This window comes from Somniosus microcephalus, chromosome 15 (genome assembly GCF_052327205.1).
Source record: "Somniosus microcephalus isolate GS21.2 chromosome 15, FLI_Smic_1.0, whole genome shotgun sequence".
Taxonomy (NCBI): Eukaryota; Metazoa; Chordata; class Chondrichthyes; order Squaliformes; family Somniosidae; genus Somniosus; species Somniosus microcephalus.
Window position 1 is genome coordinate 122204395 of NC_141001.1, and position 23197 is coordinate 122227591.

At 49.6% G+C, this 23197-nt stretch overlaps 1 protein-coding gene across 1 annotated transcript in view; it reads left to right on the forward strand.

The window, feature by feature from the left end:
- LOC147107196 (polypeptide N-acetylgalactosaminyltransferase 18-like) overlaps positions 1 to 23197 on the forward strand; it is a 729889-nt gene that overhangs the window by 654437 nt on the left and 52255 nt on the right. The window contains exon 9 of the mRNA XM_086008375.1: positions 5969 to 6064. Coding sequence (XP_085864501.1) covers positions 5969 to 6064 — 96 coding nt within the window. The remainder of the gene's footprint in view (positions 1 to 5968; positions 6065 to 23197) is intronic.

The following is a 23197-nucleotide window of genomic DNA, read 5'->3' on the forward strand; positions in this document are numbered from 1 at the left end:
CCTCCTGTCTGGGATGACTGTGAGAATTACTGAACTGTAACGAAAGGAAAGACGTGCATTTCTATAGCGCCGTTCACAACGTCCCAAAGCGCTTTACAGCCAATGAAGTGCTTTTTGAAGTGTAGTCACTGTTGTAATGTAGGAAATGCAGCAGCCAGTTTGTGCACAGCAAGCTCCCACAAACAGCAATGTGATAATGACCAGATAATCTGTTTTAGTGATGTTGGTTGAGGGATAAATATTGGCCCCAGGACACCGGGGAGAACTCCCCTACTCTTCTTCGAAATAGTGCCCTGGGATCTTTTACATCCACCCAAGAGAGCAGACAGGGCCTTGGTTTAACGTCTTATCTGAAAAAGACACCTTCGACAGTGCAGCGCTCCCTCAGTACTAACCCTCTGACAGTGCAGCGCTCCCTCAGTACTGCCCCTCCGACAGTGCAGCGCTCCCTCAGTACTGCCCCTCCGACAGTGCAGTGCTCCCTCAGTACTGCCCCTCCGACAGTGCAGCACTCCCTCAGTACTGCCCCTCTGACAGTGCAGCACTCCCTCAGTACTGCCCCTCCGACAGTGCGGCGCTCCCTCAGTACTGCCCCTCCGACAGTGCGGCGCTCCCTCAGTAGTGGCACTCCGACAGTTGGAACGGTTTTATCTTTGATGTTACTGCAAACTTGGAAGAGTTCACGGACTTTTAATTCTGCTCTATAATTATAATCTGACAAGAGACAATTTAAATATTGAATACTTATTAGAATTGGGTAATTCAATGCCTATTGAAATGATATGTTACGACTAATGAATATTAATTTTAATGGGGCATGCATGGACTTGCAGTTGTGTGAAGAGCAGGGGGGTTCTCCCCGGTGTCCTGGGGCCAATATTTATCCCTCAACCAACATCACTATAAACAGATTATCTGCTCATTATCACATTGCTGTTTGTGGGAGCTTGCTGTGCGCAAATTGTCTGCCACGTTTCCTACATTACAACAGTGACTCCACTTCAAAAAGTATTTCATTGGCTGTAACGAGCTTTGGGACGTCCTGAGGTGGTGAAAGGCGCTGGAGAAATGTAAGACTTTCTTTCTAATTGCTCTCTCCCATAAACCCCTCCAATGCTCTCATTGGTCACACTTCTCCCAACAACGCCACCTCTCCGCTCATATCTGCAGGAAGTCTAGGATTCCACGTGCCGTCGTTGACGTCTCTCGCAGGTTATAAAAGTAATCCTCAGCGAGTGAGCTCCTGTGTCCTCGGCTGCACAAACCGGTCAACAACCCACCTGGCGATTCCGCTCGTCGCAACTCTGCTCTCGGGTGGAATTTTCCGCCGGGGGGGGGGGGCTTCGTGTCTGAGCCGCGCTGTGGTGAACCCCTTGGTTGCTGAGCGGCAGAATTAAGAAGCCTAGGTCAAGGCCCCCCCGTGCAGGATCCTGTTAAATCCGTGAATCTTGATGTCTGGTGTCCTTCAATAAATAGACAGAGACTGCAGGGGAACAATCACCGGTGTTTACTGGATGAGGGTTACTCTAAAACTAACAGTACAAATCCCTACTCAGGGTTTATATACAGGTGTGGTCACTGCCGGTACTACAGTATACAGGAGCTGTAAAAAGTAGTTCTCCCCTTAAAGGTACATACACTACAATTCCTCCCCTTTTAGATTAACAGTGCCATAACATTCATTTAACAATTAAATATCAACTAATTACAATTAACACTTTTAACATGCAACATTAACTGAAAATAGTCTATTTATAAATTCAGTCTTTGGGGAGGCTTCCTGATCCTTTCTGGATAGTGCCTTTCCTGAGTGTCTTGCTCTTGGTGCTGAGGCGATTCTGGCCCCCTGTCGTCGGTTGGTTCATCAGCTTCCGATGCTACTGTTTCTGGGGGTACATGTATGTCGGGTTCATCACCAGGTACGTATGGGCGAGACATGGGGTTGACTCGTTCCTGTGACTCTAGGATCTGGTCAACATGGCGTCTCACAATGTTCTCCCCAACATCCACTGTGTACATTAGTGGCCCCTGCCGTGTGCATATCGTTCCTGGTTGCCATTTCTCTGTTCGGTAGTCGCGGGCCAAGACTGGTTGCCCTACATTGAAGCTCCTTGTCGGCTTCTCATTGATGTGCTGGAATTGCTTATTCTCAACATCTCTTCGTACATTTGGTCTGAGCAAATCCATACGAGATCTCAACCTTCGGTTAAAGAACATCATGGCCGGGGTCTGGTTGGTGACTGCATGTGTCGCATTTCTGTAGGCTAACAGGAAATTGTCCACCTTGTGCTGCAGTGGAATGTCGTCATCGCACATGGCCCTTACTGCTTTCTTAAAGGTTTGTACGAACCTCTCAGCCAATCCATTTGTGGCTGGATGATACGGGGCAGATGTGTAATGCTTTACCCCATTCCTCTTCATAAATCTTCGAAACTCCTCGGACACAAACTGTGGTCCGTTATCAGAGCAAATCTGCTCTGGCAAGCCGTTCCTGGCAAATATGGTCCGTGGGACTGCAATAGTTTTCTCCGTGGTGGTGGAGGACATTTTGATCACCTCAGGCCATTTCGAGTGCGCATCCACGGCTAATAAAAACATTGAGTCCATGAATGGACCAGCAAAATCAATATGCACCCGTTGCCATGGAGCTGAGGGCCACTCCCATGGGTGTAGAGGGGCATGTGGTGGTGCATTTTGGACCTTCTGGCATCCTGAGCAGCTCTTTGTCAGGTCCTCGATTTGCTGATCGATCCCCGGCCACCACACATAAGCCCTAGCAAGGCTTTTCATTTTCACCCCTCCCAGATGGCCTTCGTGAAGCTCATTGAGCACTCTCTCCCTTAACTTGGGTGGAATTACCACTTGGAATCCACACATCAAGGTCCCCTGGCATACTGGCAGCTGTTCTCTTCTGGATGAGAATGCTGGCAACAGTGAGTCGCCATGTGTTGGCGATCCCTTCACCGTCAAATCATATACCCGAGACAGTGTCGGGTCATTTCGGGTCTCCTTCTCTATATCCGCGTTAGTTACTGGCAAGCGTTCAATTATAGTCGAATGAAATATTTCAACAGGGTCCACTGCTGGTGCTACAGTATACAGGAGCTGTAAAAAGTAGTTCTCCCCTTAAAGGTACATACACTACAGATCCCACCTGGTTAACAAGCGTCTCAAGGGGGGCTGGATTCGAAAGGGCTGGAAGTCGTGTTGCTGTTCCTGGGTTCCCAATGGAAGGCAGCACACAACAAATCTGAAACAGAAACTGAAAAAGCTGGAAACGCTCAGCGGTTTCGCCTGATTTACGTTCCTGTGAAGCGCCGCGGGACGTTTTACTACGCTGCAGGCGCTATATAAATACAGGCTGCTGTTGTTGTTGTAGTCAGGCAGCTTCTGTGGACAGGGCAGAGGCGTTAACGCTCTGGGAGAGGAACCTTCTTCAAAACTGGAAGATATTACAGATTAACAGCATTTATAAAGTAACTGAACAAGGGGAAAGGAAACATGCACAAACACACACTCACAAATACACACAGGAACATAAGAATTAGGAGCAGGAGTCGGCCATTCGGCCCCTCGAGCCTGCTCCGCCATTTAATGAGATCATGGCTGATCTTCGACCTCAACTCCACTTTCCTGCCCGATCTCCATATCACTCAATTCCCCTCGAGTCCAAAAATCTATCGATCTCTGTCTTGAATATACTCAACGGCTCAACATCCACAGCCCTCTGGGGCAGAGAATTCTAAAGATTCACCACCCTCTGAGTGAAGAAATTCCTCCTCATCTCAGTCCTAAATGGACGACCCTGTGACCACAGTGCCCATGCTCCCCACCCCGCCCCCCCGAATCCACGGGGAGTCGCCGGGTCCCACGCAGTTTTCCTGTGAAATTCTGTTGAAATCGGCTCCGGAGCCACACTGTCCGAGTCACGGGGGCCGCTGGTAACCGTGGTAATGAGCGGCGGCTGGAGCCGGGCCGTGCAGCTGTCCCGGGAGCCGATCAGAGCGCGCTCGGCGGCGGCGGATAGTGTGGGTGAGTGTCGTGTTGTGAGGAGGGGGAGGGGCCAGTGATGGCGGTCGGCAGATGCTGCGAACAGCGGCCGCGTCATCCCGGCGGAAAATTCTGTCACTGCTGTTTGAAACTTCAGTTTGCATCAAAATAACAAAAATCAGCAAAAGAAAACCTCCCTCTATCCCTCCATCCCTCCTCCCTCCCTCTCCCTCCATCCCTCACTCCCTCCTTCCCTCCCCCTCCCTCCATCCCCCTCCCTCCCTCCCTCCACCCCTTCCTCCATCCCTCCACCCCTTCCTCCCTCCCTCCATCCCTCCACCCCTCCCTCCATCCCTCCACCCCTTCCTCCATCCCTCCATCCCTCCACCCCTCCCTCCACCCCTCCCTCCCTTCCTCCCTCCCTCCATCCCTCCCTCTTCCCCTCCTTCCCTCCCTCCCTCCCTCCATTCCTCCAACCCTCCATCCCTCCACCCCTCCCTCCATCCCCCCTCCCTCCCTCTCTCCCTCCATCCCCCTCCCTCCATCCCTCCCTCCTCCCTCCCTCCATCCCCCCTCTATCCCTCTCTCCCTCCTCCCCTCCACCCCTCCCTCCCTCCATCCCTCCCTCCCTCCATCCCCCTCCCTCCCTCTCTCCCTCCATCCCCCTCCCTCCATCCCTCCTCCCCTCCACCCCTCCCTCCCTCCATCCCCCCTCCATCCCTCTCTCCCTCCATCCCCCTCCCTCCATCCCTCCCTCCACCCCTCCCTCCCTCCATCCCACCTCCATCCCTCTCTCCCTCCATCCCTCCCTCCCTCCTCCCCTTCATCCCTCTCTCCCTCCATCCCCCCTCCCTCCCTCTCTCCCTTCCTCCATCCCCCCTCCCTCCCTCTTCCCCCTCTCTCCCTCTATCCCCCCTCTCTCCCTCCCTCCCTCCATCCCTCCCTCCCTCTCTTCCCCCCTCCATACCCCCCTCCACCCCTCCCTCCCTCCTCCCTCCCTCCCCGGAGCCTTCCACATGTTCCTGGCCACACACAGATTGGCTACAACATAGATTGTACAGCACTATCACAGTTGCCATAGCTACGACGACAATGGAATGGCGTGTGGCGTCGAACAGGCGCAAGATCTGAGAGTTGGTGAAAAGTGAGAAGGTGATGTCACAAAAGCCTAATCGCTGCTTTAACAACCAGCTTCAAAAGAAGCAACAAAGTCGTCATGCCGGTTTTCCTGAAATGCGGAGACAGCACAGCGATCATTCATAAATCTGTGAAAAATAAATGACGTGGGCAGTGATGTGAAGGAAGAGATTTTCTGATTGGCCGTATAGACAGTGGGTGCGAAAAACTGCCATCCCTGAAGCGTATTCTTTATACACAGAGTCTGAATGCGCTTCAGTCGCGGTAATTATATACACATTGGTTTCTCATTTGTAGTGTATCTGTGTAACTGGTAAATACAGGCTGCTAAAATATTCACCTCGCTACACTGCACAACCGACATTCTCCACCCTGGCTACCTTGCTGCGCTCCCACCCTGTGTGTCCCCGGATTCGGTCACCCTAACACAGATCAGTACACGAGGGGGAAAGGAATAGAAGGATATGCTAATGGGGTGAGATGAAGAGGGGTGGGAGGAGGCTCGTGTGGAGCAGAAACACCGGCATGGACCAGATGGGCCGAATGGCCTGTTTCTATGCTGTAAAATTTGATGTAATACTTTGTGTCGATGGATTTTAAAAGCAGGGAGACTGTTGAATTACTGCACTGTACTGAGAGAGAGAGAGGAAGACACCAAAGTTTTGAGATGCTGAGAATGAAGGAGTTTGAGTTGATGTGAGGAGTCTTGACTCTCACAGAGTGAGGTCGCATGTCGAGTGTGTAGTGAGCTGTGTTGGGAACCTAATGGGCTGAATTTAGCTGATAAATCCCAGGCGACATCATCTAATACAAGCATGTTTTATTTCTCTATGTGTTTCAGCTCAAAAATTCCTTGAAAAGCGACCTGTGCCTTGATCAGGGGCCAGCTACCGACAATATTCCCATTATGTACGCTTGCCATGGAATGACGCCACAGGTATGTGCGACAAAGAACCGGGGCCTAGTCACACAGAGTCAGTGTTCCGTGTGGGAGGGCTGGGTCTCGGATCATGGCACGGACATACAGACATACAAACAGACGGACAGTGCCGGACAGGGAAAGACTGCTCTATCCAACCTGTCCCACACAGCTGCGATGCCTTGTCCATCACAATATAGCGACTCCCCACCCCACCCGATCTTATGTTCATTAATAGACATTCTTATTATGAACACAGCTAGCTTTTGCTAGTTACTTTATTGAGCACATGTGGACTAGGTACAATATCTGTAGAGGCTTCCATCTTGACTGCTGCCTTGTGGGTAGCCTAGTGCCTCATGGGTAATGTAGTCTTACTATACATACAGCTGGGTAGTGTAGTCTTATACATACAGCTATATACAGCTCTACACAGCTCTACGGCTCCACCTAGTGTCCACTATAGAATGACATGTTATTGATCATTACACCCAAGACTGTGTGATCACCTGGGGGAGGCGAAAAAACAGATTTTAAAAAACCCAGGCCATTTTAGGGGGGAAACTGGGAGATTGTCTCCGATCCCCTTTTTGTTACATTATTAAAGGTCATTCACAGAAGTGGATTTAGGATTTTCAATTCAGTTAAACCCTTGGCAACCAGCATATCGTGACAGGTTTGTCAGCATGCTAATTAGGACTAAAAGGCAAAGGGGGCAACACCAGCCAGGATTGAACGGTACTGATGCAGGATATGAGAGTAAATCTGGATCTTAAAAGCAGAGGGGACTGGAGGAAACATTCTTTTACGCAGCAAGTTGTTGTGATCTGGAACGTGCTGCCTGAAAGGGCGGTGGAAGCAGATTCAATAGTAACTTTCAAAAGGGAATTGGATAAATACTTGAAGGGGAGAAATTTGCGGGGCTGTGGGGAAAGAGCTGGTGGGGGGGGACTAATTGGAGAGCTTTTTCAAAGAGCTGGCACAGGCTCGATGGGCCGAATAGTCTCCTTCTGGGTGAGACCACACCTGGAGAACTGTGTGCAGTTTTGGTCTCCTTACCTAAGAAAGGATATACTTGCCATAGAGGGAGTGCAGCGAAGGTTCACCAGACTTATTCCTGGGATGGGGGGACTGTCGTATGAGGAGAGATTGGGTCGACTAGGCCTGTATTCACTAGAGTTTAGAAGAATGAGAGGGGATCTCATTGAAACGTATAAAATTCTGACAGGGCTAGACAGACTGGATGCAGGGAGGATGTTTCCCCTGGCTGGGGGGTCTAGAACAAGGGGTCACAGTCTCAGGATACGGGGTAGGACAATTAGGACTGAGATGAGGAGAAATTTCTTCACTCAGAGGGTGGTGAACCTGTGGAATTCTCTACCACAGAAGGCTGTGGAGACCAAGTCACTGAATATATTTAAGAAGGAGATAGATAGATTTCTAGACACAAAAGGCATCAAGGGGTATGGGGAGAGAGCGGGAATATGGTATTGAGATAGAGGATCAGCCATGATCACATTGAATGGCGGAGCAGGCTCGAATGGACGACTCCTGCTCCTATTTCTCTATGTTTCTATGTACGATTCTATGATTCGATACAAGGTGAGGAAGATAAATTGTTGTTTTATCCTATTTTACACCTGTCCCAGGGCAGGCTGTCAAATTGATTGCACGACTACTGGTGCTGTGTGGGCTGGGAGTAGGAAGGAAAAATGACCAAGCAAGCTGCTGGATTGTTGTAAAAACCCACCAGCCCGCCGCCCCTCCCCAGGCTTACACTCTGCACTCGACACCAAATGCCCTCGGGGAAACCAGGGCTGGGCAATGAACACAGCCTCGCCAGTGACGCCCGCATCCCGAGAATGGATTTTTAAAGACCTTTTTTAAAGGGGATTTGAGGAAAAAAGTTTCCACCCAGAGGGTGGTTGGAATCTGGAACTCACTGCCTGAAAGGGTGGTAGAGGCAGGAACCCTCACAACATTCAAGAAACATTTAGATGAGCACTTGAAACGCCGTGGCATACAAGGCTACGGACCAAGTGCTGGAAAATGGGATTAGAATAGACAGGGCTTGATAGCCGGCGCAGACACGATGGGCCAAAGGGCCTCTTTCTGTGCTGTATAACTCTATAACTCTATGACTATGACCTCTAGAATCAGACATGGAATGAGAGGTTCCTGGATATTTCTCCCCTCTCCTAGTTTCCCTGACTCCCAAGCCTGCACAGATGTCACACAGGCATCGTAACTATGCAGTAATGGCGTGTCTATACTGCTCCCTGATTTGGGATCTCAGTGCTTATGCTGGGTTTTTTAATTCGTTCCTGGGATGTGGGTGTTGCCGGCAGGTTAGCATTTATTGCCCATCCCTAATTGCTCTCGGGAAGGTGGTGGTGAGCCGCAGAGGGCAGTTAATCATCAACCACTGTGGGTCTGGAGTCACATATAGGCCAGACTGGGTAAGGACGGCAGATTTCCTTCCCTAAAGGACATTAGTGAACCAGATGTGTTTTTATGGTCACCATTACTGATACTAGTTTTTTAATTCCAGATTTATTTAATTAACTGAACTTAAATTCCCAGCTGCCGTGGTGGGATTTGAACTCACGTCTCATAGAAACATAGAAGATAGGAGCAGGAGTAGGCCATTCGGCCCCTCGAGCCTGCTCCGCCATTCAATGTGATCATGGCTGATCATCCAAATTCAGTACCCTGTTCCTGCTTTCTCCCCATACCCCTTGATCCCTTTAGCCTTAAGAAATATATCTAACTCCTTCTTGAATATATTTAATGAATTGGCCTCTACTGCCTTCTGTGGTAGAGAATTCCACAGGTTCACCACTCTCTGGGTGAAGAAATTCCTCCTCATCTCTGTCCTAAATGGCTTACCCCTTATCCTTAGACTGTGACCCCTGGTTCTGGACTCCCCCGCCATCGGAACATCCTTCCTGCAACTAGTCTGTCCAGTCCTGTTAGAATTTTATAAGTCTCCGGTTCATCAGTCCAGGCCTCTGGAGTACTAGTCCAATAATATAACCACTATACTACCGTACCCATTGTAAGGCAAATGGGGCAACAATTGTTTTTAAATCGTAGCTTTGTGTCCATCATAGCTTCTCTAATGTTTGAGTAGGGAATCAACCTGCTGCCCCGTGTCCTAACTCACACCGAGTCCCGTTCACCCATCACCCCCTGTGCTCACTGCCCCGTGTCCTAACTCACACCCAGTCCCGTTCACCCATCACCCCCTGTGCTCACTGCCCCGTGTCCTAACTCACACCCAGTCCCGTTCACCCATCACCCCCTGTGCTCGCTGCCCCGTGTCCTAATTCGCACCAGGTCCCGTTCACCCATCACCCCCTGTGCTCACTGCCCCGTGTCCTAACTCACACCCAGTCCCATTCACCCATCACCCCCTGTGCTCACTGCCCCGTGTCCTAACACACACCCAGTCCCATTCACCCATCACCCCCTGTGTTCACTGACCCGTGTCCTAACTCACACCCAGTCCTGTTCACCCATCACCCCCTGTGCTCACTGTCCAGTGTCCTAACTCACACCCAGTCCCATTCACCCATCACCCCCTGTGCTCGCTGCCCCATGTCCTCACACCAAGTCCCATTCACCCATTGAAATAAAGAATAGATTTGCCTTTCTAATCTAGGCTTTATTAACTTAAAAATCCTGTAGCACATCTTTCAACACCCAGTCCCAACTAAAGGCTGGAAAGAACTGAATTTAAGATGGCCACCACAAATCACATGACATCAACTACCAATGAGATTACAGCATATATCCCAAGGCAGGAAACAAACAACCAATCACAATACTTCTTACTAAACATAAAGAATAATCACCACATTCACCCCTCCTTTTAAAATATACTCCAACCTAAATAACCTTTACAATTTATAATTAATTATTTACAACTAAAACTATGCACAGACAAAATAAAACTATTCAACATGACACAATACTAAGTGAGCAACAACAAATAGTAACATTGCACATAAGTATTAAGTATCTCTCAACTAAAACAATATAATATAATATTTCAACAATTTTAAAACATTACTATCAATTTAAAAGTCCATTTTCAATCGGTCGACCAGATATCTTGTTCGTGTCGACCTTCTTAACCTTGGTGAAATTCCTTGCCCTCCCACACCAGGAGACACAGAAGTATCTTCTGCAGGAAGGCTATCCATATCCTGATTTTCAACGGTTTCCGGATTAGAAATCCCATCAGGAGGTAAACTGGGATGGTCATGAACATCCATCGAGAGCTGACTAATAGAAGTATAATTATCTGCAGTCGGATTGGAAATATTCGTAGTATCTGTAACAGCATCCACATTATCTGCAATGTTACTATTTGTTGTTGCTCACTTAGTATTGTGTCATGTTGAATAGTTTTATTTTGTCTGTGCATAGTTTTAGTTGTAAATAATTAAGTTAATAAATTGAAATAAAGAATAGATTTGCCTTTCTAATCTAGGCTTTATTAACTTAAAAATCCTGTAGCACATCTTTCAACACACAGTCCCAACTAAAGGCTGGAAAGAACTGAATTTAAGATGGCCACCACAAATCACATGACATCAACTACCAATGAGATTACAGCATATATCCCAAGGCAGGAAACAAACAACCAATCACAATACTTCTTACTAAACATAAAGAATAATCACCACACCCATCACCCCCTGTGCTCGCTGCCCCGTGCCCTAACTCACACCCAGTCCCATTCACCCCCTGTGCTCGCTGATCTACATTGGCTCCCGGTTAAGCAATGCCTCGATTTAAAAATTCTCATCCTTGTTTTCAAATCCCTCCAGGGCCTCGCCCCTCCCTATCTCTGTCCTCCTCCAGCCCCACAACCCTCCGCGATCTCTGCACTCCTCCAATTCCGGCCTCTTGTCCATCCCTCGATTTTAATCACTCCACCATCGGTGGCCGTGCCTTCAGCTGCCTGGGCCCAAAGCTCTGGAATTCCCTCCCTAAACCTCTCCGCCTCTCTCTCCTCCTTTAATTCGCTCCTTAAAACCGACCTCTTTGACCAAGCTTTTGGTCACCTGTCCTAATATCTCCTTATGTGGCTCGGTGTCAAATTCTGTTTGATAATCGCGCCTGTGAAGCACCCTGGGACGTGTCACTACGTTAAAGGCGCTATACCAATACAAGTTGTTGTTGCTGTTCGTGTTCCAAGTTTAATGAGAAGAAGCAATGTAAGTTTGCGGACTGGACTCCTACAGCACCGCCCTCCTACTACAAAACATCTGGGCAGTTACATCAAAACAAACAACGTTGGAAACACTCAGCAGGCCAGGCAGCATCTGTGGAGAGAGAAACAGAGCTAACGTTTCAGGTCGATGACCCTTCGTCAGAACTGGAAAAAGCTGGAGATGTAACAGGGTTTTAAGCAAGTGCAGGGGCAGGGAGAGAGGGATGGGGAGGAAAGGACAAAGGGGAATGTTGTGTATGTACCTTTAAGAGAATAACTGGTCTCAGACTGCAGTACCGGCAGTGACCACCCCTGTATAAAAGGCGCTAGAGAGCCTCTGTTGTTTTAGTTTCGTTTATGCCTTTCACCAGTAAAGATGTTTTTGTTTCTCTCCTGCTAGTCCGTGTTTCAATCATTCACGGACTTAACAGGGAAGGTCTGTGATGGGGTGGAAGGTAGGAGAGATGAAATGACAAAAGGGATGATGCAAGGCAAAAGGAGATGGTAATGGGACAACTACAAGGGTGGTTTAATTTTCATTCGAGAGCTCCTAGCGAGCTGTAGCAGTATGTTGGAGTGTCAGTAACTTTCTTACACTGTACTGCAGAAGGGCTGGAAGTACAACTGACAACCTTGTTGAATACGATAGCAAAATACTGCGGATGCTGGAAATCCAAAATAACAACAGAAAACGCTGGAAACACTCAGCGGGCCCGGCAACATCCGTGGAGAGAGAAACGGAGTCAACGTTTCAGGTCGATGACTCTTCGTCAGGACTGAGAAAAAAAGCAGGAAATGGAACAGATTTTTAAGCAAGTTTAGGGGCTGGGAAATGGGGGAGGGGATGAAAGAACGAAAGGGAAGGTCAGTGATAGGATAGAAGGCAGGAGAGGTTAAGAGGCATCAAGAAATATTCAAGGCGAGAGGAGATGGTAATGGGACAGTTTAAGAAACAAAGGATGGCTCTAGATGGGGCGTGAATTGCGCCGGCAGAATGAAGGACAGCTGCCGTGTGGGAGGGAAGAAGAAAAGGGCCAAACAGAAAGTGTAGATAAAAAAAGAAAATATATATATGTGATAGGGGCCGAGGTTATGATCTGAAATTGTTGAACTCGATATTGAGTCCGGAAGGCTGTAAAGTGCCTAATCGGAAGATGAGGTGCTGTTCCTCGAGTTTACGCTGAGCTTCCGTGGAACAATACAAGAGGCCGAGGACGGTGAGGTCCGAGTGGGAATGGAGCGGTGAATTAAAGTGACAGGCGACCGGAAGCTCGGGGTCCCCCTTACGGACTGAACGGAGGTGTTCCGCAAAGCGGTCACCCAGTCTGCATTTGGTCTCCCCAATGTAGAGGAGACCGCATCGTGAGCAGCAAATACAGTATACTAGATTGCAAGAAGTACAAGTAAATCACTGTTTCACCTGGAAGGGGTGTTTGGGGCCCTGGACAGTGGGAAGGGGGGAGGTATAGGGGCAGGTGTTGCATCTCCTGCGCTTGCACGGGAAGGTGCCGGGCGAAGAGGAAGGGGTGCTGGGGGTGATAGAGGAGTGGACTAGGGTGTCTCGGAGGGAGCGGTCCCTACAGAATGCTGAAAGGGGAGGGGAGGGGAAGATGCGTTTGGTGGTGGGATCACGCTGGAGGTGGGGGAAATGGCGGAGGATGATCCGTTGAATGTGGAGGCTGGTGGGGTGAAAGATGAGGACAAGGGGAACCCTATCGTGGTTCCGGGAGGGAGGGGCAGGGGTGAGGGCAGAAGTGCGGGAGATAGAATGGACACGGTCGAGGACCGTGTCAACCACAGTAGAGGGGAATCCTCGGTTGAGGAAAAAGGAAGACATGTCAGAAGCACTGGTATGGAAGGTGGCATCGTCGGAGCAGATGCGGCAGAGACGGAGAAACTGGGAGAATGGAATAGGGTCCTTACAGGAGGCGGGGTGGAAGGAAATGTAGTCCAGGTAGCTGTGGGAGTCAGTGGGCTTGTAGTGAATGTTTGTCAATAACCTATCACCAGAGATGGAGACGGAGAAGTTGAGGAAGGGAAGGGAAGAGTCGGAGATGGGCCATGTGAAGGTGAGGAAGGGTAGAAATTGGAAGCAAAGTGAATGAAATTGTCTAGTTCAGGGCGAGAGCAGGAAACAGCACCGATACAGTCATCAATGTATCGGTAAAAGAGGTGAGGGAGGGGACCTGAGTAGGACTGGAACAAAGAGTGTTCCACATATCCCACGAAAAGGCAGGCATAGCTGGGACCCATGCGGGTACCCATGGCAACACCTTTGATTTGGAGGAAATGAGTGGAGTCAAAGGAGAAATTGTTCAATTTGAGAACAAGTTCAGCCAGGCGGAGGAGGGTGGTGGTGGATGGGGACTGGACGGGCCTCTGTTCAAGGAAGAAGCGGAGTGCCCTCAGGCCATCCGGGTGGGGGATGGAGGTGTAGAGGGATTGTACGTCCATGGTTTGTACGTCCACATTACCTTGTTGAATACAATTGACATTGAGAAGGCCCAGGTCCTTAAACCACGTCCATGACATTCAGACTCATTGCCCACAGTCCAACCCGTGATTCAGTTGTAACTCCGTGCGATTAGATGTGAGCCAACCTTTCACTGAATGTAATATCTGAACGAGACAAAGCATCTAACGTGTAATTAAAAGTGTCAGAAAGTTTAAATTCTTTAGCACCGTCGACTGGACTAGGCCGGCTCCTGACTCCTAATTCCACACGACACTGTTTGAACAGTGCAAGCAGACTAACATGAACAGAGCCCGGATAAATAATCCCACAATCCTTGTCCTCCTACCTAATTATTTGGAACAGCAAATCTCCGAGCTTGCTGAGATTGCTGGTTTCCATGGAGACACAGCTCACCAGTCACTGCGGCTAAATCGGAACAGAATGAACTGACATTGTTTCCCTGCTGCACGACCTACGTGGCTCACAGTTCACGGGAATCACAATCTAGCACTTGGATTTCCCTGTAAGTATGTCACACTGAATTATTCTAGTTCCAACAATGGCTGTTACACATTTGTTGTGAGCAGGGAATGTTACATCAAGGCTGCATATTCTAAGAGTCTACAGCACAGAAACAGGCCATTCGGCCCCACTGGTCCGTGCTGGTGTTTCTGCTCCACACGAGCCTCCTCCCGACCCTCGTCATCTCACCCCATCAACATATCCTCCAACTCCTTTCTCCCTCATGTGTTTATCCAGCTTCCCCTTAAATGTATCTATACTATTCGCCTCAACCACTCCCTGTGGTAGCGAGTTCCACATTCTCACCACTCTCTGGGTAAAGAAGTTTCTCCTAAATTCCCAATTGGATTTATTAGTGACTATCATATATTGATGGCCCCTAGTGTCAGCTGTGGCTCAGTGGGCAGCACACTCATCACCTCTGAGTCAGAAGGTTGTGGGCTCAAGTCCCACTCCAGAGACTTGAGCACATAAATCCAGGCTGACACTCCCAGTGCAGTACTGAGGGAGTGCCGCACTGTCAGAGGGTCAGTACTGAGGGAGTGCTGCACTGTCGGAGGGGCAGTACTGAGGGAGCGCTGCACTGTCAGAGGGACAGTACTGAGGGAGTGCTGCACTGTCGGAGGGGCAGTGCTGAGGGAGCGCTGCACTGTCAGAGGGACAGTACTGAGGGAGCGCTGCACTGTCAGAGGGGCAGTACTGAGGAAGCGCTGCCCTGTCGGAGGGGCAGTACTGAGGGAGAGCTGCTCTGTCAGAGGGGCAGTACTGAGGGAACGCTGCACTTTCGGAGGGGCGAGTTCTGAGGCAGTGCCGCACTGTCGGAGGGGCAGTAATGAGGGAGCGCCGCACTGTCAGAGGGGCAGTACTGAGGGAGCGCTGCACTGTCGGAGGGGCAGTAGAAACATAGAAACATAGAAGATAGGAGCAGGAGTAGGCCATTCGGCCCCTCGAGCCTGCTCCGCCATTCAATGTGATCATGGCTGATCATCCAAATTCAGTACCCGGTCCCTGCCTTCTCCCCATACCCCTTGATCACTTTAGCCTTAAGAAATATATCTAACTCCTTCTTGAATATATTTAATGAATTGGCCTCTACTGCCTTCTGTGGTAGAGAATTCCACAGGTTCACCACTCTCTGGGTGAAGAAATTCCTCCTCATTTCTGTCCTAAATGGCTTACCCCTTATCCTTAGACTATGACCCCTGGTTTTGGACATCCACGACCATCGGGAACTGAGGGAGCGCCGCACTGTCGGAGGGGCAGTACTGAGGGAGCGCCGCACTGTCGGAGGGGCAGTATTGAGGGAGCGCTGCACTGTCAGAGGGGCAGTATTGAGGGAGTGCTGCACTGTCAGAGGGGCAGTACTGAGGGAGTGCTGCACTGTCTGCGGTACCGTTTTTCGGATGAGGCGTTAAACCGAGGCACTGTCTGCTCTCTCAGGTGGATGTAAAAGATCCCGTGGCACTATTTGGAATAAGAGCAGGGGAGTTCTCCCCGGTGTCCTGGCCAATATTTATCCCTCAATCAACATCACTAAAACAGATGATCTGGTCATTATCACATTGCTGTTTGTGGGAGCTTGCTTTGCGCTTTTTGGCTGCCGCGTTTCCTACATTACAACAGTGACTACACTTCAAAAAGTACTTCGTTGGCTGTAAAGCACTTTGGGACATCCGGTGGTCGTGAAAGGCGCTATAGAAATGCGAGTCTGTCTTTCTTTCTTTAGTTCTGGTCTCCCTCGCGAGTGGAAACATTTTCTCGCCATCTATCCACTCGAAACCCTTTCATTTCATTTCAACTCGTCCCAAACGGCGGGAAGAAGCCAGGGGAGCATTTCAAATGGAGCGGATCCATTTCCTGCTACTTTCCCCACAATCCCTCATTTTAATCTCGGCACTCCGCCTCCCCCCCCCCCCCCCACTCCCCTCCCCCTCCCCACCTCAGCTGTGAGACCCTCGGAACACCCCGACTCCCAGACTTACCCTGGTGCCGTCGGGCAGGTCACTCAGTCACTGTTGTTATATATGGAAATGCGGCAGCCATTCTGTGCACAGCAAGATCCCACAAACTGCTAATGAGGTGGTGTTGCTTGAAGGAGCAGTGCTGGTTAGGACACCAGGAGAGCTCCCTGCCGATCCTCCAATAAGAACACAGGGTTATAAGGAGGCCATTCAGTCCTTCGAGCCTGTTCTGCCATTTCATCAGATCGTGGCTGATCTGTACCTCAACTCAAATTACCCGCCTTAGCTCCGTATCCTCGATACCCTGACCCAACGAAACTCTATCAATCTCAGTTTTGAAATTTTCAATTGACCCCCCAGCCTCAACAGCATTTTGGGGGAGAGAGTTCCAGATTTCCACCACCCTTTGTGTGAAGAAGTGCTTCCTGACATCACCCCTGAACGTTTGCTGGACACATCAGGGTGAATTCGCCAATCCACTACCCCCCAGCTCGGAGTCTCAGTCAAAGAGAACCCAGGTTGGATGTTGGACAAAGCTCTGGCATCAATCCTCGAACCCAAGCTCCCTTCGAAAGTGGCCTCTCGCTGGAAGTGTGGGTCAGAGTGTTTACCCTGTTCACGTGACGACTGTGCAATAGTTCATCGAATCATAGAGCGATACAGCACAGGAGGAGGCCTTTCGGCCCATCGGGCCTGTGCCGGCTCTTTGAAAGAGCTCTCCAATTAGTCCCACTCCCCCCTGCTCTTTCCCCACAGCCCTGCGAATTTCTTCCCTTGCTAACTCCTGGCACAGGTTAAAAATACCCAAAGTGATTGTATACCATTAAAAATCTGTTAGAGTTGATAAAATGTCTCGGGCAAAACATGGTGTAATTAACATGCAGATCTCAGTCACCGCTCAGTTCAATTGATGCAAATTAATGAAACATGCAAATCGCATTTAAATCATTTACGACCACTGTTCTCGAATGTTAACGAGCTATAGTTCTGAGGGCATCATTTTCAATCTTTGCTCCAAGGCATTACTGAGTTCATTTTAAATTCAGATCTCGCTCTCTTCCTCTATCCCACTCTTTGTCACCTTTTCTATTTCTCTTTCTCTCTCACTCTTTCATTTTTCTCCATTTGTCTTTCTCTCTCATGCTCTTTTGCTCACCCTCCCTCTCTCTCTCTCTCTCCCTCTCTCTCACGCTCTTTCTCTCTCTCCCTTTCACTCTCTGGGGGAGAAATTCGGTATCGCCCCGTTTGGGGTGCAATTATCGGCCGGGTGCAAAGTTTAGTGCCTGGCGCTAATTATCGCCTCTGACTGCAAACTTGGCTTCTAGCGCCCTGGAGGTGATTGGAACGCTAAATCAGGCACTACACACCTCTCTTAAGGCGCTAACGCCGAGGAGCGAGGCGCTACCTCAGAGCGCTGGTGAAGCTCATGTGATGTCAGTCAGCAATAGAACACAGACACACTGGCACCGGCCAGTTCTTAAAGGGGAGGGTCGATCTTGCTCTCCATCCACACCCTGCTCATTGCAGCCTTGAATCTCGGCCTGGAGAGACCTGTACATCAAATCTGCTGGAAAGAACAATGGAGAGGCCCAGGGAAAGAGCTCAGAGTGCAGCCCCCACAGTCTCTTCTAAATCGATACAAGGAAGGGCAAATCAAAATGAACCTGCAAAGTGCTGCTCAGTACCCAAAACTCCTCAACACAGCGTTGAATCTCTCCAGAAGTCTCTCTCTCTCTCTCTCAGAATGCGTGGTGCAAAAATGTCACCAACAAAAAAAGGCAGGAAGTGGTCACCTTTAAATAGCGCACCCCCAGTCCCTTCCTGACTGCAAAACGCTCCCCTCAACCTGTCGTTGCTAGCGGCAGGCGGTAAGGCAGGGGTCGCCACTCAATATCCGGGGCGTTGCACGCTCGATTGACGTCACGATCTGCGGGTGCAGGAGATCATGGCGGTAGTGTTTAGCGCCGTGGCAAAATGTCTGGTCAATTTCACGAGCGGCGCAAACATCGCCATGCCCGGGCGCTAGTTACTTTAGACCCAATTCACGTGCGGACTGGGGTCAAGCAAGGCTGTGTCATCGCACCAACGCTCTTCTCAATCTTCCTGGCTGCCATGCTCCATCTCACCCTCAGTAAGCTCCCCGCTGGAGTGGAGCTAATTTACAGAACAAACAGGAAACTGTTCAACCTCCGTCGCCTCCAGTCCAGATCCAAGGTCGTCCCATCCTCTGTCATCGAATCACAGTATGTAGACGACGCTTGCGTTTGCGCACACTCGGAGGTCGAACTCCAAACCATCGCCAATACCTTCACCGAAGCGTACGAGAGCATGGGCCTTACACTAAACATCCGTAAGACAAAGTGTTAAGTCTGTGTGTTATAGTGATAATTACTACACAGACTACAAGAGTAAATTGAACAGGTCTTTACTGGTTGGAGGTCGGGACTATACTGAATACAATATTACTACACAGTGCTTATATACCGGTGTGGTCACCACCGGTATTACGTATACAGCAGCCAGAGAAAGTAGTACATCTCTTAAGGTGGAACAGGCTTAAGTTCTCTTAAGGTGGAACAGGTTACATACACCACAATCCTCCCTTTTTAGCTTAACAGTCATATCCCCATTTAACATAACATAATAACATATATACATATATAACTTCAGGTATAACAGTTCAAAGGTTCAGTCTCTCAGGAGGCTTTCTGATGCGGCTTGGATAACGCCTCTCAGTAGTCTCTGATTCTTGTTGTTGAGGTGCCTCCTCTATTTGGTTTCCAATGTGTTGGGTGTCATCATCATCAAGTACATTCCCTGCCGAGGTAGATGCTTCAGGTTCATTAACGTCTTCCACAGTTGTCTCTGTCACAACCATGGGTTCGACCCTTGCTCTCGACTCTACCAGTTGATCCGCATGACGCCTTATCACATTATGACCAATATCTACTGTGTACATCAGAGGTCCTTGTCTGGCCTGAATTGTTCCGGACTGCCATTTTTCGTTTCCATAGCCCCTTGCCAACACTGGTTGTCCTACGTCGAAAGTTCGAGTGGTCTTGTTGTTAATATGCCGAAACTGTTTGTTTTCCACTTCCCTCCGCACATTTGGTTTTAACAAGTCCAACTTGGAACGCAACCTCCTGTTATAAAACATCATGGCAGGACTTTGGTTAGTCACTGCATGATCGGCGTTGCGATATGACATCAGGAACTTGTCGACCTTGTGTTGCAGCGGAATCTGATCATCGTTCATGGCCTTAATTGCCTTTTTGAATGTCTGGACAAATCTTTCAGCCAACCCGTTTGTCGCCGGATGATATGGGGCAGAGGTATAGGCCTAGAATTTCGCTATCGCCGCGCCAGGTCTTTAGCGCCCGAAATTTAGCGCTCGCCCGGATTCCCGTAGCGCCCGCCTGAAATTCAGTTGCAGCGCCCCAAGACGGAGGCGGGCGCTATTGCAGGGTTTGGCCGCCTCGCTTGGGGCGCTGAAAGTCAATTTCAGGCGTCCAGCTGCCGCTGCGCCACCCGATGCGGTGCGGCAGGCTGGGGTACTGCAGGCCTCCTCCTTCTCTTAAGGAGGAGCTGCCTGCAGCCGTGAGATTGCCGCTGGATTCCCCCAGCAAATGAGCCCGGCACCACGGAGAAGTGCCGGGCTCGCGGGGGTCAGAGACCAATGCCGCGGGGGGGGGGTGTGGGAGTCCGGGGAGGAAGGAGCGGCCAAGCGGCCGCCGGGAAAGCGGCCGGCCGCACCTCCACCTTTACGCCCCGGCCTCTCGGAGCTGCAAGGCCCCGTTTTACAAACGCTCCTTGCACCCGCTACGGGTGAGGCGGCGGCAAGTGAATTTGGGCGTTGGGCCGGCATCGCGTTGGAACCGGGGCGCTGCGCACACCGATGACGTCATCGGTGCCGGCGCAGCGCTACCGGCTAACGCCACCATTTGCGCTACACTGAATTCCAGGCTACCAACAGCGCCGGCGCTAAAGACCTCTTTAGGCGCTAAGTGGGCGCTAACACCACTGAATTTCTAGGCCATAATGTTTTACTCCATTCTTCTTTAAGAATTGTCGGAATTCTTCCGATACAAACTGTGGTCCGTTGTCCGAACAGATCTGTTCTGGCAATCCGTTCCTTGCGAATATTGTTCTTAACACCGCAATTGTCTTTTCTGAAGTAGTGGTATTCATCTTGATGACTTCTGGCCATTTGGAATGTGCGTCCACCGCGATTAGGAACATGGAGTCCACGAATGGACCAGCAAAGTCAATGTGTACGCGTTGCCATGGGGCTGAAGGCCATTCCCATGGGTGTAGCGGTGCTATCGGAGGTGCATTTTGCACTTTTTGGCACCCAGCGCAGCTTTTTGTCAACTCCTCAATCTGTTGGTCAATACCCGGCCACCATACATAAGCCCTAGCAAGACTTTTCATTTTAACTCCCCCCAGATGACCTTCATGCAGTTCGTTTAAAACTCTTTCCCTTAACTTGGGAGGAATAATCACTCTTGTCCCGTACATCAAGGTACCATGGCAGACGGACAGCTGGTCTCGCCTTGCCGAAAATGCCGGTAACAGAGGATCACCCCGTGTTGGCCATCCTTTCACTGTCACCTCGTAGACTCTGGACAGTGTCGGGTCGTTCCTGGTTTCTCTTTCAATACTTGCATTGGTGACTGGTAAACACTCGATGATGGTCGAATGAAATAACTCAACAGGGTCAACTTTCGTCGTGTCTTCTTCTTCAGGTAGTGGCAGGCGCGACAGCCCATCAGCATTGCCATGCTGTTTCGTACCTTTGAATTCTATTTGATATTGATGTGCCCCTAGGAAAAGAGACCATCTCTGGAGACGCTGCGCTGTCATCACCGAAACACCCTTCTTAGGGTTAAAAATGGATACCAACGGTTGATGGTCTGTCAGAAGTGTGAATTTTTGGCCCTGCAGGTAATGATTAAACTTCTTCACTCCCCATACAAGGCTGAGAGCCTCCCTATCGATCTGCGCATAGTTGCGCTCAGCGGAGGTCAATGATCTGGATGCAAACGCGACTGGCCTTTCCGTGCCATTTGGCAACTTGTGTGAGAGTACTGCCCCAATACCATATGGAGAAGCATCACAAGCCAACCGAATAGGCAGTGTCGGGTTGAAGTGAGCCAACACTTCCTCTGAGGTGATCAATTCTTTGCTTTTGCGAAATGCCTTCTTGCAGTTTTCGCCCCATTCCCATGGTACCCCTTTCTGTAAAAGAGCGTTTAACGGGTGCAGTACCATGGATAGATTTGGCAGAAATTTATGGTAATAGTTAATTAATCCTAGAAACGACCTCAACTGAGAGACATTCTCCGGAGCGGGAGCCTTTACAACTGCCTCAGTCTTGTCAGGAGTCTTATGAAGCCCCTCCCGGTCAATGACATGGCCACAGTACGAGATCCGCTTCTGGAAGAACTCACATTTCTGCCGATTTACTCTAAGTCCATACTCTTTCAGTCTGTTGAGCACCAGTTCCAAGTTTGCGAGATGTTGTTCATCACCATCACCTGTGATCAGAATATCGTCCAGGTAACATTGTGTGCCTGGAATTCCCTGTAATACCTGCTCCATGGCCCTCTGCCAAATTGCTGGAGCCGATGCCACTCCAAAAACCAGTCTATTGTACCGGTACAACCCTCGATGCGTGTTGATCGTGAGGTATTGGCGTGACTCTTCCTCAACCTCCATCTGCAAGTACGCCTGCACCAGGTCTATCTTGGTGAAGTGTTTCCCGCCAGACAATGAAGCGAAAATATCCTCAATCCGTGGAAGCGGATACTGCACCGTGTGACGCACCGGATTAACGGTGATTTTGAAATCTCCACAGATGCGAACCTTCCCTGGATCTCCTGGCTTGTTGCTCGCAGGACGTTTCATAACGGGAACAATGGGCGTAGCCCACTCACTCCAATCTACCTTAGACAGTACACCTGAACGTTCTAGTGCTTCCAGTTCCGCTTCAACAGTAGGTCGTATTGCATAGGGTACCGGTCTGGCTTTAAAAAATTTTGGTTGTGCATGTTCATCAATCTTGATGTTTGCCGTAATTCCTCTCAGTGTTCCCAGTCCCTGCTGGAACACCTCTTTAGCATCATCCAATATTCTGGACAATCGTTTAGGTTTGACATCTGTTTCCCCGGAATCTACCGTTAGTGCCTTCAAGGAGTGCCAGTCCATATTCATTTTCCTAATCCACTCCCGTCCTAGTAGTGGTGGACCTCCTTCAGGTAGCACATATAAGTCCATTACTTGGCTTTCTTCGCCCTTGTGGACCACTTCTACCTCTATTTTTCCGATGGGGTACACGCTTTGCCCCGTGTATGTTTTCAATATAATCTCCGTATCCTGTAGGGGAATATGTTGGAATAACCTTCTGTAATCTTTCTTATTCATGACCGTCAATGCCGATCCAGTGTCCAATTCCATTTTTACTTGGACTCCTGCTATCTGAAGAGTGACCCAAATTGTCTAGAGATCTGCATCCTTACCAACGTTGTGTACTCTTAAGCTATCCAGTTCATTACTGCTAGCGTCTGAATCTGACTTCTGTTCGGTCAAACTGTTCTTTGTCACCTTGTGTACCTTTGCGTATTTTCCTTGCGGTGACTTTTTGTTGCTGGTCTTCTTTCCTGACCGGCATACTTTAGCTATGTGGCCAAGCCTGCCACACGTTCTGCATTCTTGGTTTTTAAACCAACACTGGTTCTGATCGTGCGTTGTCTTTCCACAACGATAACATTTGACAGAACTCAAACTCAATTTGTTTGTACCGAGCTCCGGTGACCGTAGCTGCATTACTGCCGTGCCTCTCGCTGCGGCTTCGTGTGCTGCTGCCATAGTGACCGCCTTCTCAAGCGTCAGCTCATTCTCCTCGAGCAGTCGCTTTTGTGTATCCTGTTTAAATAAACCACACACAAATTTATCTCGTAGTGCCTCTGTCAGTCCCGTTCCAAACTGAC